Genomic DNA, 24730 nt, shown 5'->3' on the forward strand with positions numbered 1-24730 from the left:
GCTTTTAGAGAAAGGCTTCCTGTCAAGGAGGCTTTGGTATGTCACTCTGAATATTAACAGTGGAGGCCGTATTTACAGGTGTAGGGTTGGTGGTTGCAGCTCAGTGGTGAAATGGAAGAATAAGGGAATAGCTGCTAACTGTTGCTGTGCTTTTACTTTGATTTTCTACAGTGGAATGCGAGCTCAATTGTTTCTTGCTAATTGCTTTTTTCCAAAGAGGCGTGATCGGAATTAAAGTTAAGCTAAAACATTATGAGAGCAAATGCCAAACAAGTGAATGACAAGTCAGTGCATTCCTTCAAAAGGTTATCTGCTGTTTATGAAAGACAGGGTCCTTTTCAGACTCTTCAAAAACTGTTGTCACAAAAGGTATTTCCATGGTTGACACATATATGCTTTGGAAGAGGTGGATGCAATTATGATATATACGATTTTAAAAAATCTTCATTTTGGGTGTTTTCTGTCCAGTTTTTCAGTTTTTTTTTTAAATATTTTTTTCCATTTCCAATTCAGTTTTGGAATTGACAGTGTATACACGCTAAACTTGATTCACCCCAGAATTCTCTGCTCTCTCACAGGAGTGCTGAAGCACCATGAATGTAGTTATCTGATACATTCATATACTGCCAAAGCCTATTTTCCATACTATAACTCCCACAATATATCACAGGAATCCAGATAACGAACACAGGAAAGGCGCATCCCCTGCTGATGTCATCTGAATAACTGACTCTGTCTGGCACAACCCACCGTACCCCTGCAGAACAGAGCCAGTTATAAGTGCACTACATGGCATTGCCAAAGGCTTGCAGTTTCTTTGACTGTAGGTGCTGTAGGCTGTATGCTTGGAATGAGTGCCTTATACAGCTGAGCTTCTTGGGAGTACCAACGTTTCATTATTAATAGAGATTTCATATTCTGTGTGTTTGAAATTCCACTGATATTATGACTTGGATGAAAGTCTCCCTGAAGTCACATAATGGGTAGATTTTTTTCCTTTGTCTGTGTCTGTCAAAATTGTAGTTCTGAAGAAGTCAGCTTAAAGTGAATGTGACCCTGGCTGTTGTGACTCCACTTGAAGAAATGTTTCTTCAAGTGACGTGTATAAGTACAGTTTGTTCTTAGAACAACCTTAGGATCCGGGCCTTGAAAGGAATTAGCACAGCAAGGTTTCTGATGTGCTGTAGTGTTTATTAAAATCCAGATAAGGCCTTCTCCCTGTCTGAAGGAAAATGACTATGCCTCGCTCTGCACCCGGGAGCCCCTGTGTGGGTCTTTAACTGCAGGTGTCTGTTCTCGCAGTGCTCAGAGCGATGAAGGCTACGAGGTGCTACTCAGCCCAGAGGTCACCTACGGCCCACCCGGACTTGACCTGTCCTGCCCGGTTGCCATGACGATAGCCCACTGCGCCGAGGTTGACACAGAGAATTGGAACATCCGACTCAAGAGACTAACGCAGGAGAAGAAGTGGGAGGTAAGGCTGTGAAAGACCCTGTCATCTCTGGCCACATCCAGGACCAAACGGCTGAAGCCTCTTCCTTAGCATTTGCATGTCATAAAGACAATTTGCCCATTAATTCAGTTCATAAGAGGTTGTAAGTAATCTTGGAGAAAAACCTGTGTAAGTACGTGTTATAGATATACTTGTTGATATTAAACCTCTGCGGTTTATACCGCCCAATGAAATTTCTTACTTTGCCTTGCTGTTTTTATTGTGGGCCGCTCTGTCTGTTTATTTAATCCATTACGTCTTTATTTGAGTTCAGCGGAGACTGTACGGCTGGGTTTATTTCACCTGAACCCCTGTGTCATACTGTCTGTGTCCCAGTAATGTCTTTACAACCAACCGAGCCGCATGTTCTGGGTAAAGTAATTACACCTCTGGGGCACAGACCTCTTCATGCACCATAGGCTTAATAGAGGCAGGAGCAGAGAGCCTTATCTTGCCTAGGAGCTGCTCTGTTCTTACCCGACACACATAAACACAGCCTTGCGCCTCGGTCCCACTGCTCTTTATAATACGTTACACTGTCTGGCTCGCTGTCACACACATGCAGTGCACAGGGCTGCTGGTTACATACCCCGCAGTTCGTGCAGAGGGTAGTCAGTGGGGAAATACTTGAGCAGACTGTTGGGCAGCTAACTGCTCTTTGTTTAGAAGATATTGTTTCTCGGTGCACCGGGCATCATATTTGATCCAAAAGATTATCTCCCAATCACTTCGGTTTGGTGTGTGATTTTCAACTAACTTCTTAAAGGAGCGGGCCAAAGTGACCCCAAAGACAGCGTGCTGTGGTGCCATTAAGCTGGCTCCACCCAGGTCTTGGTAACGTCATACCTGTTGTAATTTACATTTGCACAATGTAATTCTGGAGCGAAAAAATGGACAACACAAAAGAAGCAAGCAGGTCGCTAGGCAAGGGCCTGCGGGATTGCGCCTCTCTCGGGCACAGCATGGAAAGCCGCCCCAGCTCCGGCCCTTTCAGGGACAGAATGACGAGGGGTGTCAGGCCGGTTCCTTCAATTTGAAAACTAAAAAAAAGAGTGCAAATGACGTTTTTAAAATTGAGTTCTTTTTTTGTGACGGATTTTGTGCCAGAGTGTTTGACTCCATTATTTCTCTTCAGCTGCTAGAGGAGTTTTCTACAGAATAGAAATCTGTCTTGTCTACTGTGCTAATGACTCAAGCTGAAGCTGCCACAAGGTTTAAATTATACATCCCAGCTTTGCATATCATTGACTTTCAGTAGCCGGGTTAGCTCTGTGGCTGTGCAGGCAGGGTCCTGCACTGTGGCTGGGTCTCTACCTTCATTTACTCCGCAACAGAATGCCAAAAATGTCTGTCACACAGAGCCAAGAGGCAGCTTATATATGCATTTATGCATATATATGAAGAGAGCATAAGCCAGACAGTTACAGAAAACAAGGTTCAATACTCACAGCATTGGAAAACACATGCTACATTTTTTTCTCATTTATATTATAAAGTGTATTTGTGTGTTCATGTGTGCATGTACGTTTTCCTCTTTTTGGAATCATATTTTCAAAAAACTTCCTCTTAGCCCACCAATGTGTGTGGTTATGTTGCAGGAAGTGATGTCGGTGGAGGATGAAACCACTTCCTGTTACTGCCTGATGGACTCCCACAGCTGCCACCTGCTGCTGGACCGGCCCGGCTGCTATGCGCTGGTCGGGGAGCCCCTCACTGAGCAGGCCGTGAAGAGGTTAAAGCTGGCTGTGTTCGGCAGCGTTGGCGCCAACATGGACTATAGCCTGCGGGTGTACTGCGTGGATGACACCCCCAACGCCTTTCAGGTGCCAGAGCTCCACAGTCCACTGCCAGCTTGCTTTGAATTCAAGCTACAGAGGCCCTCATTCTTCTGCCTTACCTATTCTAGAAAGCCTGAAGTATTGTAAAGCATAGAAATAGGAAAGGCCATCATTCATTTCATAGTTAGGATCTCATCAATAGGATTACGAGTATCCGCAAATGCAGATCAAACTTAGCTTGCGAGCAGCGAGCAGCAAGAGAAACACTATACATTTGGACACAATACTCATGCACACTGAGGCTTACATTACATTACAATACATTATATTACATTCACTTAGCAGACACTCTCATCCAGAGCGACTTCCAGCACAAAAGTGTGAGCACAACACCATTCAAGCATTACCACAAGTTAACTTTTACAACCTGACTAGACAAGGGAAGCCACGTATACTGCCATACATCAGTCACTAGATCACAGAATCCAAAACACATTGCTATACTACACATAAAATAAACTGCAAATACATGTAGTAGGTGTTAGGGGGTGGGGATTGACGTGGAACCGAGCTGTGGTCTGAAGAGGTGGGTCTTCAGTCTGCATCGGTACAGACAGGGATTGTGTCTGAGAGGAACAACCCCTCCAGGATGGGAGAGTCAGCTGCCTCATGGTTGCAGGCTTGTTTAGTTTATTTAGGATATCACCCACCCCACAACAGTGTTTGAATGTCTTGCTCAATTTGGAACCGAGTGGATCCACAGAGGTTGGGTTGCACATCACCAGATTCAGCAGGTTCGGTTGAGCTTGCACAGCATGTTAGCTGAAGGGACATTTTGTGCCGCCCATTAAAACAGCTCACAGGGACATTTATGTCTCCCTTCTGTGCTCTAGTGAAGATCATCTGGGCCAGTCACGCAGATACCCAGAATGCTGAATGACAATTATGTGGTGGAGCATTTTGATTACAAAAGCAGGAGAGGCTACAAGGTTGCTTCTGTTCTTGTGTTTAATTGAATGATTTGGCCGCATTAATTAAACATGATTTAACATTGTATTATTTGTGACAGGCGGTGATTCAGGTTCTTGAAGGAAACATTCCAAGCTGTATAATGCAGTTTGCTTTTTCCCTCAGCTATGTCCTTCAAATGGTGCTCAGCATAGCTGCGTAGCCGCTCTTATTTCTGCAAAATATGAAATAGAAACAATAATAAAATAGCAAAAATAATAAACCCAGGCAAATCCTTAACAGTCCTGATATTATTTTTTCATATTTTATCCATTTATCTGTAGAGATGGATATTTACTGAAGTAACTGTGGTTAAGTACCTCCAGCCCCGGGGTACTGCAGTCATGTCACTGCCACCACCTGGGATTGGCATTGAAAAGTTCTGGTGGTCAGTGCCCTCAACACCACTCCACAGGGTGTGGTCAGTGCTTTTTCAGATGAGAAACAGCACACAGTATTTCATCTGTTTTAGATTCAACCCTGATCATGATTTTTGTGTGAAAGATTTAATTCAGGTATGTTTGAAGAAAGATGCTGAGCCATTAATTAAAGCATATTTTGATTTCAGAGGGAAAGAATAGTAATAGCTCAAGTATGTCTGAAGTTTATTTGTAGACAGCAAGGCTTGGAAGTGTGCTAGACTCACTCAGGTCTGTTCCATATTCATGTGCCTGAGTGCGGAAGATAGCCTCATGCAGAGTCCAGTCTGATCAGGTGTTCGGTAATCAGCTGCGGAGCGGAGTGTGCAGCATAGGCCTTGACTTCTGGCTCCCCGTAGTCCCACTCACTGTGCTCACCTTTGCTGCTCTTTTTTCAGCTGTCCTGTTTGTGTCACTGAGACTTGGCTCAGGGCATATTAATTCTGTGTTGTGTTGAGATAAAGGTGTTTTTTTGGTAGTGTGAGTTAGTTACTAAGAATCTGGCTCTATGGCTGTTCCTGCAGAGCTTACCTTCCTGCCATGTGTCAGGGTCTCTCTGTCCGGTGAGGACCAGGCTGTTAGCATTTAACCTTGTGCACTCCTCACTTGTATTTTACACAAAGTATCTGACTTGTCCTGCCAATCATACATGCCTCAGGGCAAGGGCAGGGAAGAGCAGAAAAAGGTGACATCTTGCTGTTGTAATTCCATAATTGGACCTTGGCTCAGAAATGTAATCTTTTCACAGGGATGTAACACTGAAACATTGTCCTATTTACGCAGTATCAAACTGAACTGACATACGGCAACCCTTTCCAGACTGAGAGGGAAGTATCTAATAGTGTGTAACCGTCTGTTGGGCAGCCTAGTTAGCTCAGTTAGTTGGTACTTGTACATTCACTGTGCAATTATCTCCTCTTGGGGTCATACTGTTTGTGGTACATTTATTAATGATGAGCAGTTTCTCTTTGGACTCGGTGCTAACTGATATATGAGGGGCTTTTATTTAGCAAATGCTTGCAATAACGAGAAAAAATACAGACATTTGGACCTGTCAGACCAGCCCACTGTAGATTGATTTTGTCTGGTATTTGAAAGAAGTTTGGCAGCAACATTTTTTAATGTTCAGGTTGTAAAATTCGGATGTAAAACTGGACGGAATGTGGTAGTGTAAATGATCCTGGAGGTGTTAGATATCACCACATGCAGGGAGTTTGCCTTCCTTTTCTGAGGAACACAGATGGCTGCATTGTGGGTCTCCTGATGCAGGTTGTGGGTTTTATGTATTGGGACAGGTTGCAGGTTTGAACAGGGCAAAGATGTACTGTGAAGTGGCCTTGGTCCAGGGATGGCCAAGATTCAATTCTACCAAACAAAGAAGTAGTGAATTGAATCTCAGCAGTTAAATTTACAAAATGTTGGTTGTGTTTTTGTCTGTATATTTATTTATTTGACAAGTGATTTCTATTGGCCAGCTACCCGTGTGAGAATCAATCAGTGTAATCCGCGGCTGCATCCAGCTCCTGTCTGCTCTCTCTGTGATTGAGATGGCAGAGAAAAGATGGTCATGCTCCCAAACCTCCCTGAGGAGCATAAAACAATGCAATAAGATGAATGAATGAATACTGGAGAGCTGGAAATCAGAAAGGCCTTCCATTAATATAAAATCAATTTGGGAAGGGGGCTGAATTTGTGTCCTGTTACATTTTCACCGTGCGTGTGTCTCTGATGCACTGAAATGAAAACATCCAGGGAATCACAGTTCCTAATCTAATGTTTGAACATTACAGTATTTTACACGGATTAAGATAAACTGGTTAATCCTGAAAGATAATCAGTCATTTAAACTCCTCTTTTTTCACCCCTCTTTATATTACAACATACATCTTTTGACTATGTCAACATCATAAGTATTTTAGCCCACATGTTTAGCAGTTGAGCTCTTAAAAAGCCTAAGTGCTTCTTTCATAAAGAACTGCTAAATTACTGTTCTGAAACTGAGCAAATACTGTCTATAATGGTGCCACAGGCTCTATAGCCACATATTTAGCATGTCAGCAGGAGTTTGTGAGCCTGGCCCTGAGAGGGTGTGTATGGCCAGTGAGTGGACGTCAATGACTGCCCTTTACCTGCAGGGGGTGGTTGCCTTGGAGAAGGGTAAGGGTGGTCAGCTCCTGGAAGAGCAGAAGACGCTACTCTTCAAAGGGAACACCTTCAGCCTCCAAGTGTCCATCCAGGACGTCCCACAGTTTCTGTGGAACATCAAGCCTTTCACCACCTGCCAGGTACAGTAAGGGATCTCCTCTCCCAACAGTAACGGCTCTGTCTTTCCTATGTCATACTAAGCCATGAGGCTCTGTTGAAGTTGTGCAGAAATTGTCTGGAACATCCTGTTTCTATCGTTGTTTGAAGGGCTATATACCATCACACAGTACATTTCAGAATAACGACAGGATAGGAGAGAGGAGAGATCCTCTCATGATAAAACAAAGACATCCTTTCATCCCTTGCAATATTTATAAAGACCACTGGAAGGAGAAGGAGGAGCTCAGTGCATACAGAATCTAGAGCACCATTTGCCAGCTTTCACTGTGAAAGAGTTCCATGCTCCCTTTGTCTCTGATTGTCCCTATCACTCCATGGTCTGGGGAAGGTTCAGGAGGTTAGGTCCGTCTTTTAAGGTGTGCGGGCATATCTTTCCATCAGAATCCCCCTCGATATCCATATGGGTCACTGAGCAGTGCAAGAGATCACCAGAAGGTCAAGGCCACCTTAAATGTACCATACATTTTAGGGATTTTTTCTCGTTCTCTCACTGCAATATCTTGTGTGTGTTCACCCTGTGACAAGTCACTATGAACACAGCTGGCCAATATTTCTAGTCCAGCATGTCAATGAGGATCCCCTTTCAAAAGATGAATGAATATTGGAGAGGGCTGTACCGCAGTTCTGTGGCAGCGGCCTGTAGAAAGCTCTCATCTTTTTCCTGGTGTATGATTGACATCAAAAACCTGGCCCACTGCTTTGCTTAGCCTGTCAAATAGGTGACTCATATGCCTAGGACTGTGTGAAAGAGGCAGAGCTGCCTTTTAAAACCCAGTGTTCCTTTAGGCTCTCTTCTGTCCCTTCCTACTGCCGCAGGAGTTCTCCTTCTCCCAGGTGTGGTGCAGCAAGCAGCAGCCTCTTCACTGTGCCTTCTCTCTGGAGAGATACAGCCCCACCACCACCCAGCTCTCCTGCAAGATCAGCGTGCGGCAGGTCAAAGGTCACGAGCAGATCCTCCAGGTCTACACCTCTGTGATGGAGGTGAGGTGCTCACTGGATCTTAGTGAGTTATGGCTGCAGACACTGCATTTGTGAACTCTGTTAATTCAAGGACTTTAGAGTTGCACTACATTTCAGATTCTGTGTTCTATGGGGAAAGTCCATGTTGATGAATGCTTACTGTGTCAGTTCTTTGCTGTCAGCAAACATTTGTCATTTACTCCGATAGAGTGAAATCAGGGCTTTATAAAATGAATAATGGTAATATGTTCTCAAATGAAATCTGAGATGCAAGGAATGTACTTTAAATATTCTCAAAATATAATACAGAGGTTTGACAATGTTGTCATGCTTACCATTGTAATGTATAATATTACTATTTCAATTGGTTTAGAGAGAAAAGGAGGCGGTTCCATTCTTCACGCAGGCTGACTGTACCGTCACCTCTCTGTCTGGGCCCAAAGCCTTCAAAATCCCCCTTTCCATCCGCCAGAGGATCTGTGCCACCTTCGACACAGCCAATGCCAAGGGCAAGGACTGGCGCCTCCTGGCGCAGAAGCTCCGTATCGAGAGGTCAGACCCCACTGTCCGCCTCCACCAGAGAGAAACCCAACATGAACAGAAAGAGAAAATCTTACTTGCTTGATTTTCTGTTTCCCTTTCATCCATTCACTTTGCCTGACTATATCCCAGCACATTCCTGCATGTTGAAGTATCAAACATTTTCAGACTGTTTGTAGCCACACACTTGTTATAGAAGAAAATCTACTATTACCTCAAAGGGCATCTGTTCCAGTGCTCATTACTTTTTCAGCTTTGAAAGATTTCGCAGAGAACTACATCAAAGGTAAAAACGTCAAAAGTTTAACATCAATATTAATATGTAATAATTTCAGCTCTAAAATGTGTACATAAAATGAGATCAGAATGTCTCCAGCACTATTTTTAGGGAGGCATTATATCTGTATGAGTGGGAGAGGCAGCAGAGAGAGGAATGCAGGCAATTATGAAAGTCAGAGGTGAAACATACTGTAACACTAAGTAGCTGGCTAAATCAGAGAGGTCAGTCTGCTTTTACACCAGGATTCTTTTACAAGGAGGGCTTAGCCCATAGCTACCTAGGTAGCATGGAAGCCACCTGTCATTTGGCTTCAGATTACCAATGTAAGTTAACTGTGCTTAGCCAATCATAGTGGGAGCTACATGTGGTAACATAACAACAAATCTATGCACCAAAGCCATAATATCTGTATTCAAATATGTTGAATCAAGTGAACACAATTGTTGCATATGCACTACCAGGCTATACGCCACTCTTATCCAAAGTCTGATTTTTTTTAATGTCTTAATTTCTCTGGTCTGTCAAAAATCAACCTACAGTTTATGGAAAATTCAGCTCTCTTCTCCATGCTAATGTCTAAGGGTTATTTCTCTCTCCTTTTACACCAGTATCTTTAAAAATGACTGCTGATATGCTTGACCTAACATATAAACCCATGCATAGCTTAGCCCCATCCAGTTTGGTTCATCTAGTTCATCCCCTCCATACCAGTTCCATACTAGGTACACTGTAGCTAGATCTTGCCTTAAGACTGTTGCTTTTCAATATTTCAGTTGCCACATTCTTCTCCTGTTGAACTCTTTGTCAGGACCAATCAGAGGGTCAGACTTTATATATTTTGTTGAATTCAAGCTCCAGATACTGCTTTTTCAGCTGACAGTTGACTCCCAAATTGCCTTTAGGTATTACTAAAGGTAAGGTAAGGTAAAGGTAAAGGCCCTCTGTAAATCAGTTTGTATTCTGTGTCCTCCACGATAGCTTCCACTTTGTGCTTTTGTCAAACACATTATAAATGTGATGACAACATCAAATGAACCACTTCCCTCGTCCCGATAGAAGTGGAGAGACTGAGCCGAGCAGAGAGGGCTATAAACGTGTGCATTTCTGATTTACAACAAAACTGCAGAACGGCTACCTTTGATCTCCAAATTACAAAAGATTTTCCCAGCTTCTTCATGGCGCTTCAAGCTCATTAACTGAAACATTTTGCTCAGGCAGCACGCGTTATTGTCTGCGTTTCAGAGGTTTTAAAATTTCAGCTCAGCTACAATACTCATGATTAGCAGAGGCCTCAGTAAGTTCTGGAAAATACACCTTTCTTAACAAATCCCATACCATACTAGTGCATTAAAGACAAAGATAAACAGTGACAACCCAGGGTAAGTCGTTAAATCCCACTGTTTTTCAAGTCATTAGTGCTGCTTTTTTATTGCAGCTCAGATGCAGTTGTTAAGTAAATCTTGGTTTTATCTTAGTAATAGTTTCTTAGCATTACCTGGATATGTACTCTTCTAAAATTTAATGAATACAAAATACAGTTTTGAACAGATGTGACCTGTCTGCTGAGCGAGCATTGCTAAATTATGATTATGTTTACTTACAAACGGTTGCAGATTAAATTAAATGAGAACAAAGGCATTTAAGAGGGTCATTATTTTACTACCAGGAGAAGCATCTTTGGGCTTGTATGTTTCTTAAATTATGTGAAATCATTATTTAAGAAAAACAAATTTGAAAAACAATGAATGTGTGTCTGTGTGTGTGTGTGTATGTGTGTATGTGTGTTTCTGTCTGTCTATGTCTGCCTGCCTGCCTGCCTGCCTGCCTGTCTGTCTACCTGTCAGTCTGCCTGCCTGTCTGCCTGTCTGTCTGTCTTTCTGTCTGCCTGCCTGTCTCCTGTGCCTCCCCTCCTTACTCCCCCAAGCCTCCTGCCCTCTAGCATGTTTTGACAGGATCCAGCTCCACTGACTTAAAAACACCCAGATAGACAGGAATTGAATCAGCTACACCCACGGTAGACAGACAGAGCCATGCTACATGCCCAGCTCATTCTGCAGTAGTTAGAGCAAACACTAACTATAGGACTTGTCCCTTTCCATGGAGAGTGGCTTGTTTTGGTACCAACCAAGAGTGAGCTCTGACTGCAGAGCCCCAGAGCTCCAGGGCAGCCATGGAATAGGTAGCAGCAGCCTCTTTATCTGCAATGATACAGCAGCCCTATCTACCATCACAATCAGCGGTCAGAGTCACACTCCTGGCTGATGCTACCCCTCAGCGGTGCTGTGTAGATTTAATTATAGATCTCCAAAAACACGGGGCTTGGTTATGCTCACATGTGAAAACGGGATGTTCTTGGTCCACTGGTTTCTTCCCTTGCAGATGTGAACATGCATTCAAAGTCCTTCCCTTTTTAACATAAACTTAGACTGATACCATTCTCTCAGTTCACATCGGAGGCCACTTTTATGAAAATATTTTACGCTGGAGAGAAATTTGCTTTGTGAATCAGGGCGTAACCTCTCTGTCTGTGTTTGACGCTTGGTTTCCTCAGCAGTTTTGCAGGGAAGGTTGGGCGGTGCTGTTTAATGTTGCCTCTGTGAAGATGAAGTGTGCAGTGTATCATTTGCTGTTAGTGTGTGGGAATTTGGGATTTAAAGGCAGGTTTCAACTGAGTCAAACCTGCTGCTTGCAAATAATGAGAATGTCTCAACCTTGTTAAGCTGATTTAGAATTAATTTCCTTGGGTCTGAGGACACTTCAGAAGTAAAAAAAAAAAAAAAAGGAATAACATGCGTGACTTAATATTCCTAATGTAGTGAAACACTGCCCTCTGCTGGTTAGTAGTACTTAGTTCAAAAGCACACAAAACCATATAGCGTGACATGTCCCTCCAAGGCAGCAAGACTAAAAATTCGCATTTTATCAATGGGTTTAAATCTAGCGATTAACTGTAGTGGCGGCAGAGCTTTTTGGCAGTGCTCAGAGCTATGCTGCTGCGTCATCCATTGAGAAATCACACAGTGACTGACTCTCCCCGTTTGTCTTGCTGTGCAGGAACCTGTCCTATTTTGCCAAGCAGCGGAGCCCTTCAGCGGTAATACTGAGCCTCTGGGAGGCCCAACACCAAGACGGCGGCGACCTGGACTCTCTAGCCAGCGCACTGGAAGAAATTGGCAAAGTCCAGTCCAAAAGCCCAGGGAACAGCAAGAGCTCAGACGAGCCTGGCCCAGACTTCCCCTAGCGGGCGGGCCGAATCGGAGTGGTCAGAGAACAGAGGAAAGAACTCAGGCTGTGCTTAGCAGAGGGAGCGCCCACAGTCCTCACGGAGGAACCCCTCCTCCCTCTGCTCTCTGACAGTACATTAACAAAAAGATTGGCTGAGAAAGGAACCTTTTCAGATCAAATAAAAAACATAAGCCTATATACTGATGAAAGTTCGCTAAGTTGTCCATGGCGTATCAGATGAAATTTGGCAGGTATGAACCCTATAGACATGCCAGAGATGGACAGAGATGCAGCGCTGGTCACAGGGGGAGGTGTTGTCGAGTGATCAGTGTCTCTACGTCCGGTGGGCCTGTTTCCCATCAGCCTCCCGCCCACACGCTACCGGGACAATTCATGCACTGCAAAGATGTTCTTTCCATTCGGTTTTCCCTGTTTCACTTCCTGCTTTTGTTGTGACAGTTCCTGCCCCTCCACTTTCAACTATATTACTGTGGGACTGAAAGACAATCACATGACCTTACAAACCATGTCCTTTCATTCTGATTTTGATATTAATCAACAAATAGAGTCATGCAAGTGGAACAGGAGACAGAGAAGTAAACCCATGCAAGTCCTGCTGAGGTAACCATACCAGAAATGTGTCAGAATGAGCTGGGCATGTCTCCCAGGGCAAGAGAGGTAAGGTAGAAGACCATGGGCAGGCTTAGGTTTTTCCAGTTTACCCATGCCTAACACCGTGACTTGTGTGTCACTGTCTCTGATCATGCCATCTGAGCCATTAACCTGTATTACACAGCTACAGATGACCCATCTTTATCAAAGCCACAGAGCAGCCATGAATCCCCATTCAATGCTCGCGCACGCCATAAAAGAAAAGGAAAAAAGGGGGGCCAAACCTCAGTGCGCGATACATAAATGTTAATGTGAGGAACTCACCAGGAGCTCCACCACAGCTGCCCACCGAGCTTTGCCTTGAGAGATTTGTGGTGTCTAAAAACACTGGTCTAAGTACAACAAAGACAAGCCTTGAACCTGACATGGAGCGCTGGAGCCACGTCCCCGGGCACCTGTGTCAGACAGAGGCGCTTATCTGCCTTGGCTGATTCTCTCAGCTCAGCCTCGCAAACAATGGGAACGCGGAGCAGCCGCCAGGGCCAGACGCAATTAAAGGCAGACAAAGCCAGAAAAGCAATTCCAAAGCCAGAGTCTGCCGAGACCCAGCGTGCCACGGCTCTCGCCCATGTAAAACAAATTATCCACTTAAATCATTTCAGTGCTCGCTGGTGTACACGATTCAAAGAAACCCACCAAGAGCCCCTTTTTTAAATATTTAGGGAAACAGAGGACTTGGCAGTTGGACTGTCTATCGGCTGTTCACTTCTGTGAAGGAGACATTGCATTTGCATTGCATTCGGACATTCTAGCTAAGAGAGTGTGATACCAGCAGTTTGAAGACCACATCTCACCTTTGTTAAAAAGAGAAAAATCCAAACATCATCAAAGTGCTATCAAACAGTCCCTAGGATTTGTGTGGTGGCAAAGTTGATGGTACAGTCCTTTGGCGTTCATTGGAATTTGGTTTCTTGCAGAAAATGAACTTTCTTGGTACAATATCATGGAACTCTCATTAAATGATGGCCTCATGGCCTTGGCCTGCTTTGTCATACTGATGTAATGGGTGTTGAAATTGAGTGTCTAATAACGTGCTCTCTTTCCAGTGGAGTAAATTAAAAACAGATACAGTATTGATGAATTGTTAACACCCTAAACAGACTCCCTCCCTCCCCCAGGACATATCTGACAGAAACTGCCAGAATTATAAATCCCTTTGTATGTTTGCACTGTTGTTGATTTATACTGACGATGATGCATTGATCTGACAGCCACCCATTACAACTTTGCGTTGATCTTAGCCAACAAGGATCATGAAGCCCATTACACACAGTGTGAGTTTTACATCACTGGGTTATGAATCAACTTCTATGTCATGTATACAGTTCTGAAACTGCTACAGCTAAACATGATTCCCCTGCAAGGTTCAGGCACAGATTTAACAATCAGCAATGGATTTGACATTGCAAAAACAGGCAAAAACGTGTGTTGCTGTAAAAAAAAAACAAAAAAAAAAAAAAAAAGAAAGAAAAAATAGGTACAAATATGATGGTGTGTGATTTCAGTTTTGAGTTCCTTCTGTGTCTTTTGTAACAGCCAGCCTAGTAATTGTATTCAAGAGGTTATGTATGTTATCATGTGTATCTCTCACAAGCTACCATTTCTGAATAAATATTATTTTGCAAATGATTATCGGAGATGACCTGAAGTGAATGTCATACATTTGTCAAGAGCATGCTGAAACGTGTATCAGTTCGCACACTGTAAGACTGACATTTGAGTCTGACTCATTCAGTTGTATGTATCCACCACATCTCTTACCTGGGAACAGGTCTGTTTGTGGTCTAGCACACTCTTTACAGTGTGCTGGAATGTGTTTTCATTAGTATCTCAAATGTAGCTGAGAAGCTCAGTGACACGACAGAAAAAAGTAACATTCAAAACAGTGACTTTTTCTGTAATGTGTGGACAGTGTGCAGTTTCTTTCCAAATGCTTGGTCTTGTGCACAACGGTTAGTACACTGGCTAGTATGCTACAAGACCTTAATTGTTCTCTCTCTGAATGTGAAAGCCTTTACATTTTATTAACTGTGTTTTAGACATTTTATTGTCTTTCATTTTCATATTTAGTACAGATAGTAGAGAACTCTACAAAGTAACCATGGTTAACATTGCCCCATGTGTTGCCTGAATTCCTGTCGAGTCTGAAAGATTGGCCATGACCTGTTATGTCTTATTGTGACTCATTCTGTGGCAAATTCACAGAGCACCACCCAGCCTACTGCATTGTGGGAAGGGCCTCCCAGCCCCCTCTGGCTTAACTCTGCAGAAACGTGTCAAGGGAAACAAGTTGGATTTGCTCCTGTAGTTGCATACACAAGTTCAGATGTTTACTGTTTCAGCATGTTGTTTCCCAGTGTTTTACTGGGCATATCTTGTCCTGACTGCTGGTTGTATACACCCACACGTTCTTATTTCCAGTCAAAATGCACATCACTATATCATTTCAAGACAAGCAGACATCAGACACCTCTTCTTATTTATTTCTTATTTCATCAGACACCTCTTCTTATTTATAAAGGAAAAAATGCAACATACTTCATTAATGCTGTTGTGTGCTTTCAAATGACCAGGGCCCGTATTCATCAAGTGTCTCCCAGTAGGAAATAGGTCCTAGTGCTAGAAAACTGTGAGTGACATTTTGATCCTCCTCTTACCTCTAACAGTAAAACTGATTTATCAAGATTGCGCCTACCTTGGGAGGTAATCAGGAGTCCTTGTGAGCTGTCCAAACCCATTAGACAGCTGACCCAGTCAGATACTGTCAATTCTTATGTGAGAAGAACACCACCACTTACCAGTTTACTAAAAGCAATTTAAAGCTTGTTTCTTGGCACCACCTGTTGGAAAGTCCTAAAGAGTTAAGACAGCTCGTGAGGACTCCTCAATACCTGAAGAGGTGGGAGTACTTTTAAACTGAATGAATCTCAAATTGCTTTTACTCTTAGGAATAAGAGTAGAACCAAACCGACACTACTCACAGTTTTTGAGCAATAGAACCTATTTCCTTCTTTGAGACGCTTGATAAATACAGGCCCAGATGTACAGCTGCATTCTCTTTGGTAAACATGTGCACAGTGTCATAATCCACGGTTTTCAGCGTGTAATTGTACAACCAACCAGATCTTTGAGTAACAGCTGTTCACTTATTTCATCACCCCACACATAAAAAGTCATTGTTTTTTGTTTGTTTAAGCTTTCACTCATGGCCTTAGCTCATTCTGAGGATACATATTTGGTATTACCAGGGCAGCTGCAAGTGTTATTGTGTATATAATTATGGGCTTTTTCAATGTTTTCTTTCCAGTAGCATTTGTAAATGTACATGCATACTGTATGCACACTTTTGTTAATAAATGTACAGTAAAACAAAAATATCCATAAATTTTAGCTTTTTTCTAGCATTCCAGTTTGAGTCTCAGCGCAGTATCATATTTTCAATCTGCATACTCCATTGCCACATAATGTTAACTCAAGCAGCAGTCAGTAAATCAGATTTGGACCAGTTTTAAAATACAAGCTCAAAGCTCAAATGACATTTACGTTTACACTTATTCATTTGGCAGATGCTTTTATCCAAAGTGACTTACAAGTGAGGTAGAGTACAAATGAGAGATGAACAAACTGCTGCATGTATATGACCAGCAGGTGGCAGTATTGTGATTGTTGCATACTTTTCACTAACATCATTAATAAAACCAAGAGTACAGTATCTCTGCTTAGCCATTTAATAGGATGTTATTTTTTATCAATTTGTTCTGGGAATTAGGCTCTGTTTTATTATTTCTGACACATTGTTAGGTTCTGATTTTTTTTTTCTTTTTCTAGGGACAAATCCAAGGTCTTTTTTCTGTTGCTATGCACACCATGACATTTGTGCACTTGAAGTACAAACCAATTCAGCAAAAAAATGAGAAGAGAGCAATGGATATAAGGCTGAAGAATTTTTAAACATTGTGTTGAGTGCATATTTTTCATGAGGTAAAAGTAGAAAGAACATCCTGTGCTTTCATCATACCCAAATAAAAGGTCCTTTTACATGGCTGAAGTGGCACTGAAGATGGCCCTGTGCTGACAGTGGCTACCATGTTTTCAGAATCCGGGCCTTTTAGCCTTAATGCATGCAGCTTTACTGTACCGAGCTCTGCTCACCAGATGTCTCAAGCACTGCTGCTGCTGCCGAGTCAGAGGGAATGATCTCAGCTCTAAATCTGGTCCAAACCAGTTGAGACAAGAGTCCCCACCCTGACTCCACACTTCCATGTTAATTCAGACCTCTTTCTTTGATACTTTTCCATCGCCGGGACAACTGCGCTCACTCGGAGGGCTGGGAGATTTCGTATGCGGGGCGAATGAAAGGCCTCCCAGCCGCCCACTCTCTCCGCATACCATTCGATCCAGAACACACAGGAAGTCTGTTTGCTGCCCAGACAGAGGGGAGAGAGCTGCAGAGACAAATAATGCGAGTCATGAGGAGCTCATGGGAGGAGTGGAGGTCCACTCCTGGAGGAGGGGGCGCCAGCAAAGCCCCACTCCCTCCCTCTAACAGGACTGAAGCCCCTCTTCACTCTGCGTGTCTTGTGTAACCAGACACAAAAAGCTAGTCACTCACTCCTTTTACAGCTTTCATTTTTAACCAAGCAGACTAAAATGCTGGTTATGTCCTAAACATATTTAAAACTCTTTACAAAATAAAGGTTTTCAATAAGCAAATATTTTAATGTCACGTGAACAAAGGATATATCCTCTTAGTCAGTAACTGGACACTAAAAAATAGGTCTGCATATCAAAAGTATTGATATGAAAATGAATGCAAGCTTTATGTTATTTGGACCTCATTACCTCACACAAACAAAACAGGGACCATTCCAAAGCATCCAACTTTTCCTGAACGTTTTCTAAAAGTTTTAACAGACCCTGGGCCTGTGTTTTTTCACCAAAGTCTGGCAATGTATGATGCGGTATTATGAAGTTTTATTTATTATGAAGTATTGTTATTTAAGTTAGCTTAGTTGGTACAGAAGTACATTATTTGTAAGGATTTAAAATTCTAGGTCATTATTTCTGTAGGAAACTCCACAAGAGCTTAACTCTTGGTGCTGTGCAGGTATGGGAAGTATACTACTTGTAATTTGGCTGGCTGGCATTCCTACCATGTCAGTAATTGCTTACTTCATCTGTCCTGTGGACAAGAGTAGTCTCTTGCTTGTTATGTTGATGCATTTAATCGATGGGAAAGTAGCAAATGTTTCTGTGTGTATGTGTTTTTGTGTGTATTGCAACAAAGGCATGCTACTGTAATTTCAGTTTTAATAAGGTACATTTTAAATTGTTAAATCTAATTTGAACACTATGACACAAATCTAAGTTATCCTCTATTGCAGTTTATATTCTATGACATCGTGTTGTAGAAGTACATTCCTAATTTATCTAATTGTGGCTTTTGATATGGTCAGGTCATGGTAAGAGAAGACTCCATAGGGTAAAGCAAAATAGTTTTCAATAACTGATGAAGTTCTGTAATCTTCATCTGTTCATCTGTTACTCATAGAGAGTCAGTAATTCTCTTTCAACCTATAAGAAACCATCACTTCCAATGCTACACAATACATATAATAATGATGCTGAGAAATTTGGTCATTTCTCAGATAGCTGATTGTTTTGTTCGGTCCATTTCAGTTCATATAGTTGCCTGATATGTTCAGAGGGTCTTTTCCCTGATGTTACTGTAAAGATAAGATTAAAAATGGTGATGGCTACTCTCAATCGACCATTTTCAAAACAGTACTTATAGTTTGTAATACTGAGAACAGCCCATTAAACTTAAAATTTCACCTTATTTGCTTATATTCTAGTATGAATCTATTACCTCACTGAGTTTGCTCTTATCTATACTAGAGTCTGACCCTGACTGCTTCAGATCCAGGCAAGTTATTCCATGCATTTACAGCTCTCTGTGTGAAGCAGCAGTTTATAGTGTCAGTGTGAAATCTGCTTTCAGCCCGTACCCTCTGGTTTTGTACACAGAATCTATCTTGAAATGGCAGGTCACATTATTAATCCTTTCTGAAATTTTAAATACCTCAATTAAATCCCTGCGGGGATTCCTCTGCTGAGACTAAAGAGATTAAGTGCCTCAAGTCTCTCCTCACAAGGCATCTGCTGAAGACTTGGGTGCTGCGTTGGGGGAATTCTTACATTCTTCTACATAATCCTGTGAAGAATAAATGAAACAATCACATTTGCTGCAGTAAACAGTGGGGGAGAAAGGCATTGTGGGAGAGGTGTGTCATGTGTCTCTGTGAAGTTCAGACAGGCTGTAATGGGCTTATGTGACCGCTCTCATTCCCCAGACTGGCGTCATCCGCATGCTTTACATCACAGCGCATTTCTGCTTCATTATGGCCAATGCTCCTCGCTGTTTCAGAGTGACTGAGCTTTGTTAGTCATCCTCCCAGGGGTTACAGGCCAACTGATGTTTGCAAATCCAACTGCATGAGCTGGAAGCTAACTCTTATGGCGTCTTTAGTGTTTATGAGCTAGCTGCTCTTGGGGAGTTTAAAATGATGTATATAAGTCTGGGAGACAAAAAACATAAGGAGGGTGATCATACCTTGTTAGCAAAAATGTGATCATGCATGTATCCTGTTCCTCATAGTTATGCTTGTGTACTTACAGGGTACAGGGAAGAGAGAAGGTGTAAGGAGCAGGCTGTAACTGGATGTAGTCCAAGGAGAGAGGAGGTGAAAGGAAAAGGCTATCCTGCTGTACCAATCCTGGAGTCAAAGGAGGTGTAAGAACAGGCTATCCTGCTAGGCTAATCCTGGAGTAAAAGGAGGTGTAAGGAGCAGGCTATCCTGCTGCACCAATCCTGGAGTCAAAGGAGGTGTAAGGAGCAGGCTATCCTGCTAGTCTAATTCTGGAGTGAAAGGAGGTGTAAGGAGGAGGCTATCCTGCCAGGCTAATACTGGAGTGCTGAACGCTGTTGAATTCTGGTAAGTGCTGCGGTCTACTTAACCTCAAAAGGACACACCCCATTGGCCCCGGTCCAGAGAGAGCCAGTCAGGGACCTCTGCCAACACTCCCCAACTGCTCTAATCTGCAGCCCCCGAGTGAGTCATCCCCCATTCCTGCAGCCTGGGGGGAGGGGTCAGAGCACAGTTGCAGAGTTTTAACCCCATCAACCCCTCCCCGGCCATTTCCTGAGGCATAGGGGTACCATCTGACACAAGCTCAGCTAGGGGTTGTGTACAAGCCATCTTGGCTGTCCACACGAAACAGCTGCTGGAAATGTGGCTTGTCTGTGCTGTTTCCAAAAAATAAAAAAGTCTTTTGGAATCAACTGTATTTGTTAAGGATCAGAATCATCTGTGATACAGTTTACAGTGTGACAAATAGGCTGGGGTTGTTACAGCGTAACCAACAGCAACAGTTTCCATGGGTCACTTTCATAAAATACATTGGGTGTTGAAATGAAGTCCAGTATGATTCTCAGGCAGAAATGTTAGAGAAGCCTTTTCATTGAAGGTTTATGTCAACAGCCTGTATTTACATTACTTTGTGTTACTGACTTTCTGTTTTGGGGAAAATACAATGTAATTTTTTCCGTTTTTGCAATATTTGTATTGCAACATTTACATCACATGTATATTATTCCTTTAGCAGAAGCTCTTGCCCAGAGTGACTTTCAGAGCAAAGGTATATGAGTGTATATATGATTAGACTTCTTGGCCAATAGTGTATATACAAATTAGACTACACTAGCATCAATACATCACACAGTCTTACATCCACTATTGCCATTATGAAAATATAGACAGATTTCAAAGTACAACACCAATCAAAATTTCAACACAGTAAGTATCATCTGTCAGCTATCATAATATCTCTCAGTAGGAATATGTAAACAGTATTAAAAATGAATTATGAATACTGAAAATAAAACAAACAAAAAAATGATGTGATCACATCCCTTGCTGTAACAGTTGTATAAAATCCTCTTGCTCTTTTATGGCATTTCCTGTAGAGTACCATTGACCACATTGGCCCGGTTGATAAGCACACAGCCTTTGTGGCCTCACCATTCAGTGTGAATAGCCTGACATCAACAAGTCTTTTAATGCTGTGTAGTCTATGAAAAGGTTGTTTAAGTCAGTTTTGTTGTGGTGCCCTAAGAATGGAGAAGTTTCAGAAATGCCAACAATGTTATAGAAGCTAAGTAAATGGTGCTACATGGGCAGTGTTTGGATGAAGATGCAATAAAAACGTGTCATCATATCTGCTTGTTGAGCAGACACCCTCATCTAGGTTTACCTACACACCTGAGATGATAATACCTGAGATTTGCATGGCATCATTTACACAGCGTAAATGGATACTTGTTGAAGCAGTTCACTTTCAATATCTTGCCCAAGGGCACAATAGAAATAACCCAGCCTGGATTCAAACCCAGAGCACTCTGGTTACAAATCCGGTCCCACACAATGAACCACAGTGCTATGTCTATACTGGAACCTACAAAAAAACTTTTCACATTTTAAGGTGCATGCTTTGCACTTTGATTTCAGGCTGTGCTGCGTATTATTCTCAAGAATTGTCACATTAAACCAACTCTATCCAGCATCTGTCCTGTTGAGTAACTCACCAGCAGAATGACTAAATCACAGGCTCTTGGGTGGGGCCAGGTCAGTGCAGGTGACAGGGGCCAAATAAAGTACCACATCAAAGTCAAGGAAAGTCCTTACTGTTTGCAGCACCTGTGGAGTATGATCATTGCTCCTAATCACTCCCAGTTCCGGCACTATGTCAGACATTTTTGTAGATACCAACAGTTCAACATAATAACTCATTTGAATTCAATATTTACCCTTGATATCTGTGTTTACCTTGGAAGAGCTGTTCTTAATGGCATGTGTTTCTTTGTTTGTTTGCTTCATTCTTTGGTTTTCCATCAAACAGGGAATTTCATGTGGTGAAGCCTCTGCACCTTCGCTGGCTAAAAGTGGTTCTGTGGTTAAAGGGAGAACACATGCTTCAGGCATTATAAATGCAACTGGCCCATGCTCTCCATGTGCCAGCTTTATGCCAGTCAAAATCAAAATCTCTGTGTGTTTCCAGGGGTCAGAAATTATGATCAGAAAATTGTTAATAATTTTGTTTCCTTTCTGTTTTTTTGTGCCTCCCTCTTGACCCTTTCCACATTAATATCCACTTGACCAGTTTGTGCCTGATGTTGTTTGCGTGACCTTTGCACTGTCATCCATCATGTAAAGTACATGGCCACTTTGAGCAGTGTATGCAACTTGCAGTGCACAATGTGAACACTTGTATATGAAAGTATGGAGCAGCCCACCCCTACTCTACTGGCCCAGCTCCAGATGCCTCCCCTCCTCTCCTGCCTGACCCTGCACAGTAACCTGGTCCAACCAGCCAGTAGTCCCACTGACCTGGCCATTCCCTTCTCCTCAGACCTTTCCCTCACTATCACTCTTGTAATTCACCTGCCCGGCAAATGGGTTCTCCCTTTAAGTTGTATTCTGCTCAAGGTTTCTTCCATTTAGTAAACAGGTTTTATACAGTATACCACTGTCATTGTAGGTTTGTTCTTGGAGGCTTAGGCTCCAGGATGTCTGCAAAATAAAACTGAATAGAATCGAACTTCACATGTGAATTGCATTTGTTTTCTAATGATGTTAGAGCATTCTGTGCTTAGAAATACAGACATCATTCATTTTCAATATCGCATTTTCAGTGTCACCTGAAACTCTTAGGTGGCTTCTTCTCATAAACTGCTTCAGATGAAATCCACTAAGTAAGATTTTCCTTATTTCTAAGCTGTTCATTTGTTAAAATTACAAGCTATTACCTAAGCTATAGGGATAATTTCAAAGGATGGCATTCTGGAAGGTACAGTAATGACATTTAAGCATTTCAAGGAAATGACAACAACAAATCAGAGCCTGCGTGTTTTATCTTCCCAAAAAGCCCCAGAAACAATGTGCAGCAGACGTCACAAGATAAGTCCTGACGCTGAGGAAACAATTCCTGCATTTCCATAAGGTCAATGCTCTGAAACACTCAGGCAAACACTTTATCTCGTTTCCTATCAGCAGGCTAAGAGTCTGTGCTTTACTGACAAGTCACAAAAAATAAGGATTGCTTTTAAAACATTGATTGCAATATAAGTTTATCTTGTTCTTTGAACAAATTAGAATAAGTACACCATTGCAGAGAATTCACAATTGTAGACAGTATCCCACAAATTCTACTCTTGCCCTCCAATAAATGATCATGTAAAACTCTCTTCAGGTTTGCTCGTGATCCTTGGTTACGCCCCCTTCCTGAGCCCTTCCTGTCTTATGACTGAATGACTCAGCTACACTGTAATGTAGCCTGGCCTAGTTGTTTTCTAGATAATGCACTGACACACCTGTAATTGTTTGTTTCAAAGTGACTGTGCAGCAGGTGTTCTGTGTGACCGGCAGCTTCTTCACTGAAAAATAAAGTGATTATTGTTTTCTCTGTGGTTTCAGCGTTACATCAGGAGATCACAGACTCGAATAAATGCTTCAAACCTGACACTGACCTACATGAGGGCATGAAGATGAAAGAGGTGCTTGGTCTAAATGTGCGTTTGGAGGCAGTCCTTAAATGGTGATTGCACAACATACTGTATGCTTATTGGATGGCACTGTTGGTGGAATAAGGAGATATGATGCAATAACTAAAAGCCACTGAATGAAAATTCCCCTTTGGGAGGCAATTTAGCTGTGCAGTAAGCCAATGTCTTAACTTTCCTCTTTATTTTTTTAATTATTTATTTTATGGAACTGATGATATAGCTCCTCATTTGAAGCCCCCTTAAATGAGAGAAAGAGAGACAGCAACAAAGTATAATGATCACTTGTTACTTCTTAACAAAACAAATGGAAAGGTGTAATCTCTGCTGCAGAATTAAGGATTGCATAGCATGCCTTGGCATGAGCCTTCCATACAATGTGCCCAAGTGTGTCAGACCAAAGGAATCATTGAGAAACATTAATGTTGACCATAATAAATGCAATATTCCATATATCACAGCTAGTATTCACATGTTTTCATACAAATATATCATTTCAATTACATTGTATTACATTACATAATTAGCATCATAAGCTACTAAAATACTTCTATATTATGTCAAAATTTTAAGATTAGTAGGTATTGTGTAACAATAATATAATGATGAATATCAGCACAGTAACCATCCCATCTGACAGGGCAATATTGCTAAGAAGGCTTGGCAATAATATGTTCCAGCCTTGCAGGGCCACCCCACTAGCCAATTTTTAAAAATTATTTTTACATTTATTTAGGCTATTTGTAATAAATGTAATGTATTATATCTGTAATGACAGGACTTGTCCAAGTTTGAACTGGAAAAGTGCGTATTTTATTGTTTTTACTGCAGATTTCAGATGTTTGTTGTTTTTAAAATATTGTGTTCAATATCCATAGGTTTTAACTTCAAAGACTTAAATCCATAATCCATGGATCCATTTAGTTTGTTTAAATCCAAAAATCCAGTTTGTTCTATTGCATTTGGCCATTAAAAGCAAAATGCAGCCTTGCTTAGAGGCGAACCCTTACAATGTGACTATGCTGTGGAGGGATACAAGGGTTTTGATTCAGCCAGTAAGTTCATTACTTCATCAAAAGCCGAGCTCACCAAATTGGTGTGAGGACGTGGGAAGTACTGTCTTGCGCCAATCTGAGGTACAACATAACATACATAATGATATGCAGATTGAAGAGCTCTCTGTAAAGGGGACATAAGGACTAAGTAGCTCTCTGCTAAACAAGCAGTAGTATAACCTGTCAAACAAGGTGGGTGCAGAAATGCATTCCAGCTCCATTTTATGTATGTAACACAATATGACGTATGATGATATAAGGCAGGGCAAATAACACATTCCACAACAGCCACAGGGCAAGCCTGCATAGATCTCACTAAGGCCACTGGAACTGTGTATCAGGAAGCACCTGCATGCCT

At 42.1% G+C, this 24730-nt stretch overlaps 1 protein-coding gene across 1 annotated transcript in view; it reads left to right on the plus strand.

The window, feature by feature from the left end:
- Positions 1–12494, plus strand: part of LOC118777942 (netrin receptor UNC5D-like) — a 172706-nt gene extending 160212 nt beyond the window's left edge. Inside the window, exons 12-17 of the mRNA XM_036529211.1 lie at positions 1303–1474; positions 3091–3315; positions 6833–6982; positions 7839–8003; positions 8356–8534; positions 11857–12494. Of these exons, the coding sequence (XP_036385104.1) occupies positions 1303–1474; positions 3091–3315; positions 6833–6982; positions 7839–8003; positions 8356–8534; positions 11857–12043 (1078 nt within the window). The 3' untranslated portion in view covers positions 12044–12494. The remainder of the gene's footprint in view (positions 1–1302; positions 1475–3090; positions 3316–6832; positions 6983–7838; positions 8004–8355; positions 8535–11856) is intronic.
- Positions 12495–24730: the final 12236 nt, after the last annotated feature.

This window comes from Megalops cyprinoides, chromosome 5 (assembly GCF_013368585.1).
Source record: "Megalops cyprinoides isolate fMegCyp1 chromosome 5, fMegCyp1.pri, whole genome shotgun sequence".
Lineage (NCBI taxonomy): Eukaryota > Metazoa > Chordata > Actinopteri > Elopiformes > Megalopidae > Megalops > Megalops cyprinoides.